This window comes from Amphiprion ocellaris, chromosome 2, assembly GCF_022539595.1.
Source record: "Amphiprion ocellaris isolate individual 3 ecotype Okinawa chromosome 2, ASM2253959v1, whole genome shotgun sequence".
NCBI lineage: Eukaryota > Metazoa > Chordata > Actinopteri > Pomacentridae > Amphiprion > Amphiprion ocellaris.
In genome coordinates this window covers 39,850,169-39,856,246 of record NC_072767.1, presented here as the reverse complement: position 1 = coordinate 39,856,246, position 6,078 = coordinate 39,850,169, and the positions used below count along the sequence as shown (strand labels likewise).

The following is a 6,078-nucleotide window of genomic DNA, read 5'->3' as shown; positions in this document are numbered from 1 at the left end:
GAGAGTGGTGATGTGATTCATACAGACATTAAGCTTTTAATAGTGAAGCTATCTGACAGAATGATGTGCTGTTTGCATCTGAAGGGAGAAAAATGTTTACACTGTTGGCCACATTCAAAACCGGAGCAAGTAGCTGTCTGTTACATACCATTGATCTCGACAGCCTTTGAATCTTCTATATTCCTGCATAAATCTGATGTGATTCATGATCATATCTTGCTTTTAAGAAGCTCAATAAGTAGAAAAAGACAACCTAATTAAACAAAAACAAGACAAAATGCCATATTAGTGGGAAGAATAATCCAATTGAACTTATCTGTGGTCTGTATAAGCCTTCGTTTTCAGTGTCTGGTCACTTAAGTGAAACATTCATTGTTGATCAGTCCCATTTATTCATACAGAACAACTTTAACTCTGGGATGTTTCCTCACACACACTGCTTGCTTCACCTCCTTCAACAACATTACTGTTTGATTATGGTCAGGACTTTGACTTTGCACTTCCTAAACATTAACTTTATTTTTTAACCATTCTTCAGTAGAATAACTTGTGTGCTGAGGGCGGTTTTCTTGCTGCATGATTTACTTTATGCGGGGGTTTAGTTCATGGACAGATGTGCCAACATTGTCCTTTCACTGGTATAATTCAGAATTCTTTGTTCCACATGAGCAAAAACTGACCCAAATCATGATAATACCACCTCCATGCTATATACATGGGGTTCTTAATGATGCAATACATTGCTCATATTTTTCCAAACATTAGCACTAAAGTTCAATTTTAGTCTCATCTGTCCTCAAAATGTTTTTCCAACAGCCTTTTGGGTTCTTCACGTGATCTTAAGTAATCTGCAGACAGGCAGCAATGTTCTTTTTGGAGAACAGCAGCCCCGCCATGCACGCCATTGTTGTTTGGGACCTAAAATGTCCTCCAATTCTGGAATGACCCTTTTGCTATTGGGGTGAATTTGTCGGCCGACCAATTCTGTTGAGGATAACATTTGCCTTGAATCTGCTTCATTGGTGCACGGTGTCGCTGTGGATTGATGGAGTCGAAAGTCTTTACTGATAGTTTTGCAACTTTTCCCACCTAATGAGCTTTGTTACGGCCACAGGTATCTATGTGCCGTCTGCTTTCTGGATGCTTTTCTGTTAGGCCTTTGTGTGGGTGGGCACATTGCTTGTGTGGGTTCAGCTGTGGTTGTTTTCAGAGTCTCTCCAGAACCCCAGCTGCCAGTCATTCCATCTGATGACTCCGGAGTAGACGACCTGCACTGCAGCCCTGTTCTCCCCGCCTCCCGACCTTCCTGATTGGGCCACCCTCCAGCTCCCCTCCACCTCTAACCAACCAGACACAGCCATCACCACACCTGCAGAGTATTTACCTGCAAGCATGCTGTTAGTCTGGGCAGCTGGTATCTGTGACCAGGCCGCCCTGGTGCCTCTCTGTGGGGGATAATGTGTTTTTATTCCTGTGATGTTTCGGTCTGTAGACACTCGTGGTGGGATCTACAGACTCTTCGGGCTTCTGTTGGCAGCTGCTACTTTGGTGTGGAGCCTACAGTCTCAGTGGAGGCTGAGGCTCCAGTTAGTGGTCCACCAACTTAGTGAAGAAGCCATTCAGTATTTAGAGTCTTTGTAAATTGTGTAATCAGTGAGTGTGAGGCACCAGTTTTGTTCAGTTCATTTTGTGTACGATTGATTTTTAGTTTTTGTTACTTGTGGTGGGTGTTGCTGATGTACTTATGTTAAGTAGAGAGTTTAGTTGCTTTGTGTTTAGATAGTTTAGAAACTCTGTTAGCCTTCGTTTTGTTAGATTCTGTTCTTTGATTTAGCAACACTCACCAGTCTTGTGTTCTTTATTATCACTTTTATGTTCTGTTTGCCACTAAGCAATAAATCCCTTCACCTGAACCAATAACATTCTGGTTATTTTGTTGGATCGTAACAAGCATCAACAATACATTTCAAGAAGCCAAGAAATCTGCCATGATACACTTCAACAAACTTGTACTGTGAAACTCCAACTCACACCTGTCTGTCATTATTTTGATTAAAACTCTTGAAAATTAAAATTATCTGCAAATCTAAGAAGCTTGCATACTTTTAACCCTCACAATTATCTAAAATTAGGTCATTTTTATTACCAAAACAAAGTACAAGTTTGTTTAATTGCCTTCTCTATCTACTTTTAGGACCTATGTAAACATCTGATAATGTTTTTGGTCACATTTATGCAGAAATAGAGAAAATTCTAAGCTTTTAATCTCCACCGTAAACCCCCTTATGATTGCATCCTAATCTCTCCCAAGAATTCTGTCTTTGTACTCTTGTTGTGATAAATTGAGACGTCGGAAGCAGGATACACCTTTTTAATGGCATTGCTTTCACACCTCTGTGCACCTGTCCTACTGTGTGAAATGGGTGTGAGTGTGGGATTATCTATTTTGGAAAACATTAGGCTGTGGGAAAAGGCCTTTCAGATGCTGCTAGCTAGCCTGATCATTACAGGTATAGTTGTCTTCATGATTCATTCAAGAATATTCAGTGATAGCAGCATAATTTTGAAAGGAAATTTATCCCAAAGTGGCTAAAAATGAGTTTTCAGAAGAATGTTTATTATTATTTTTAAGCAGTTTTCTGGAAATCTTGATTGGTGCATAAAAAGACATCACTCTGCAAACCAGTGAGAGGTGCACAAAAAGATGGATGTACAGAACATTTAATGAAACTCAGAAAACAGTTTTACAGTTTGATCACTTGTAGCAAGAAGCTGATTGAGAAATTAATTGTTGACCAGAGATGCATTTCATCAAACAGATTTCACATTGTAAAAAGGAATGTGAAGCTAGGGCTACAGAAAAGGATGGAAATATTTTTTTAGCGTAGATTAAAAGTTTACATTATCAAAGGAACAGTTTCATTCATAGCAGCTACTTACATGTTGACTGTAAGTTTCCGTCAGTGTTCAGAGTTCCACAACTGACTGGTCACACTTTCGATTGTTTCAGAGTCTGTAAATGACAGATACTGCAGACACAAGCAGACCTCCCAGTCCAGAGCAGACTGATCCTGGATCAGTCCTCTTTCTGCCAACTTCATCACCAGCAGGGCTCGTTTGATGGTCAGCCAGTTGTGCATCGCGGTGGTTGTGGAGCCTCGGTGACTGAAGAGGGGGACACGTGGCCCCCAGAGGAGCACCTGAAGCATGGCCGCTATGTCTAACATCTGGGGCCCGCTGTTGCTCTGCAGCAGAGAGGACACGTGATTAAGACCCACTCGATATGAGGACAGAGCTGAACCCACAGATGCTTGGCTCTCTTGTGGGTGCAGGCAGAACGGAATTAACGCTGCAATCTGGAGTTTAATGGCAGTAAGGGGTTGAGGTAGAGAAAGAGCAGAAGACTGTGGCCTCAGCACCACACGAGGAGAACCATGTGTCCTCCATGACATCTGGATCCTACATGGTTCTTCCATCATTTCCCACTCCATTTCCCTTTTCTCCCTCTTGTCCTTCTGCCTGCTGGGCCACACCAGGAGGATCTCCTGGGGCCTGAGCTCAGCTGCTGCAGCACTGTTGTGGTACAGATGGTGTGAGCCCATTAAAATCTGCAGCAGCAGAACACAAACCTGTCTGTCATAATCTAAACACTCGGAGCTCTGCAGCTGAACAAAGTCCTTTAGAGTGGCTTGTGGCAGGTCTCTCTCAACGCTCACAGTATGACCTTTCTGTAGGAAAACCTGAACTGTAGGGACTCTTGCATTCATGGACTCTGTGCTACTTCCACCTGGTGGTTTAGCAGAAGAGGCTGCTCTGGGATCCTCAGTTTGCAAAGTGACAGCGTTGTTTTTACTGGGTTGAAAAGAGGCAATAACATCTTGCACGTTGACATGCGATGGATGATGTTTGGTGCAAGTTGAGGCTTCAGTCTGTTTGTGTACCTGCACAGAATAAAAAAATGGAGAAAATAAACATATTGTCACTTGCCCTGCAGCAGTATTTAGTAATGAATATAAAAGGAAGAAATTGTGCTGCAGCTGTACCACCTGATGACAGTTTAGAGGAAGTGCTGTGGGTACCGCACGTCAAAGTAACAGTTGTTTAAGTTGATAAAGATCATGTTGTTGTTACTGACTGCCATGTGCACTTTTTTTGCATTCAATTTCACATGCAATGGAGCTGTAAATGGCATTCTTAGATCCACAAATTCTAATATACAGCATACAGGACATGTTGTAAACTGTGGAATGAATAAAAAGATGCAACATTACCCTCAAACCGAGCAGTCTCCCTGGGAACTTGGGGCTCTGCAGGCTGTAGTAAATTGTGACTCCAACCTGCTTTGGTGTGCTGCACTCACACAGCAGGAAATCTTGAGGCTGGTATGAGCTGACGTCCCTGCCTGAGGCCTCTCCCTGCAGCAGGCTCCCGGCCTCCACGCTCTGTGCCATGCTTCTGAGAAAGAGTAGCTGGCGGTGCTGAATCCCCTGAGAAACAACCCTCTGGTCGGTGAAGCCGCTGAAGAGAAAGGGCAGGTGTTCGTCTGGAGTGTCAAAAGACAGCTGGGAGATGGACAGTGAGGGGACAGGACTCTTTCTGGGTGCTTCAATCTCTTCCGTCTCCTCGTGGAAATAAGTGGCAGGTATGGGTGCCATCATGTACAGGGGGTTGTCAAAGTTTTGAGGTTGTCTTTGCAGAGGTAAGAAGGGAGACAGAGGTGACGGTGAAGGCACATTTATGCCGGGGTGGGAGAGGGTCCGAGCTAACCTCTTCTTCGGGACAGGCGGCGGGATGTCATCGGAGAAAAATCTCAGCTGGTGTCTGGAGGGATCTGGCCGAGACAGGGATTTAAATTAGAATCAAACAGTGAGCAATGAAGAGACTGTATCTCATGAATAACAAGAATCCCTAGAATCTGCAAGTCACTCTTTAAACATCACATGTATTTTACTGAAAGTAAAACTTACAGAAGGTGACTTCCTCTCTTTAGTTCTCACGAACTGAAAGATGAACTGAGAGGAATCAACCACATGTTGTACTAGGCCATGCTTGTTCCCCATCACACTAACAAACAGGTGGCGATGTAGTAAATGAACTGATATTTGCTGTATGCAGCCTCTACCCCTCATTAAATCACTTCATCTGTTCGTAAACCTACCGTAGCGCTGGTGTATGGGGCACTGGGCTGCATGACAGTCGGTAGGTTCAGGGAAGACATCATTGTATGCATAGTTTTGATGCTGGAGTCCAACAGGGCTGAGCAAAGTGCAGTCAGACTCAGCACTGAAACGTCTGAGGGATGCACAGAAAAGCAATGAATATCTGCACAAACAGACTGCTGCTGTAAAGTTTGTGTCTGCAAAAAGTTATTGGTGAAACATCATGAAAAAATTGGTTCCAGTTTGTTGTCTGCGCTGCACATTATATGTACCTGCAGCATGCACTGCATGTACAAATTGCAGAAAGGGTGAGCTCTGCAATCTGTATTTAAATTCTAACTGTCATGCTTCATTTAAGAGCCAATAGGAGACTCTGTAAAAAACTAAAAACCCAGGAAAGACAGATAAAATATTTAGTTTGTTGGACTTACCTGTGCTGTTTGACAGGTAGAGCTGGTGGCTGTTCGTCCGCTCTGCCAGACGCCATCAGGTATCTACTAAGTTAAAGCAGTCTACCGGCTCCTCCACCTCTAACACACTTCACTGCTGTCACTGAACGCTGTGTGTGAGGTGGCTAACTACTGCTGAAAGACTTCCTGTCTGTCTCAGTTACTCCCTCTGTCACTTTTTGTCTGCCTCTTACCATCTCATCCTCGCACTTGCATATTTTAAACTGAGTTTGTTCTTTTTCTCACCGTTGCTCTGCCTATCTTTTGCTCTAATCGTTTTCAGCCTGATCTTGAGGTTAGCACCGGAAAAGTTAAGTCTGTTCTGAGGGCAAAACTGCTCTCTGAGTTAACCTCAACTTGACAGAACGGGGAACAGCAGCTACAGCTGAGCCTCTTCGATTTGCAACCGTTTTCTCCTTTCTTTTATTCAGTTGATCTACATTCGCCATGTGTAGCTTCAGTATGCAGTT

The 6,078-nt window shown here is 43.5% G+C and overlaps 1 protein-coding gene across 1 annotated transcript; it reads right to left on the bottom strand.

Moving 5' to 3' along the window:
* Positions 1-2,596: 2,596 nt before the first annotated feature.
* peak3 (PEAK family member 3) lies at positions 2,597-5,826 on the bottom strand. The gene is made up of 4 exons (XM_023267272.3): positions 5,591-5,826; positions 5,159-5,292; positions 4,272-4,831; positions 2,597-3,941 (listed from the first exon to the last, which is right to left on the bottom strand). The coding sequence occupies exons 1-4, from the start codon at positions 5,644-5,646 to the stop codon at positions 2,961-2,963; spliced, it is 1,731 nt and encodes a 576-aa protein (XP_023123040.1). The 5' UTR covers positions 5,647-5,826; the 3' UTR covers positions 2,597-2,960.
* Between the last annotated feature and the right edge of the window lie 252 nt (positions 5,827-6,078).

Bases quoted from the DNA above. Each gene is read 5' to 3' on its own strand.
- peak3 (XM_023267272.3), bottom strand. From the start codon at position 5,646: ATGGCGTCTGGCAGAGCGGACGAACAGCCACCAGCTCTACCTGTCAAA. The intron at 5,293-5,590 runs GTAAGTCCAACA...TGCATCCCTCAG, and splicing joins CTACCTGTCAAACAGCACAG to ACGTTTCAGTGCTGAGTCTG. The intron at 4,832-5,158 runs GTAGGTTTACGA...TGTCTCGGCCAG, and splicing joins CCCCATACACCAGCGCTACG to ATCCCTCCAGACACCAGCTG.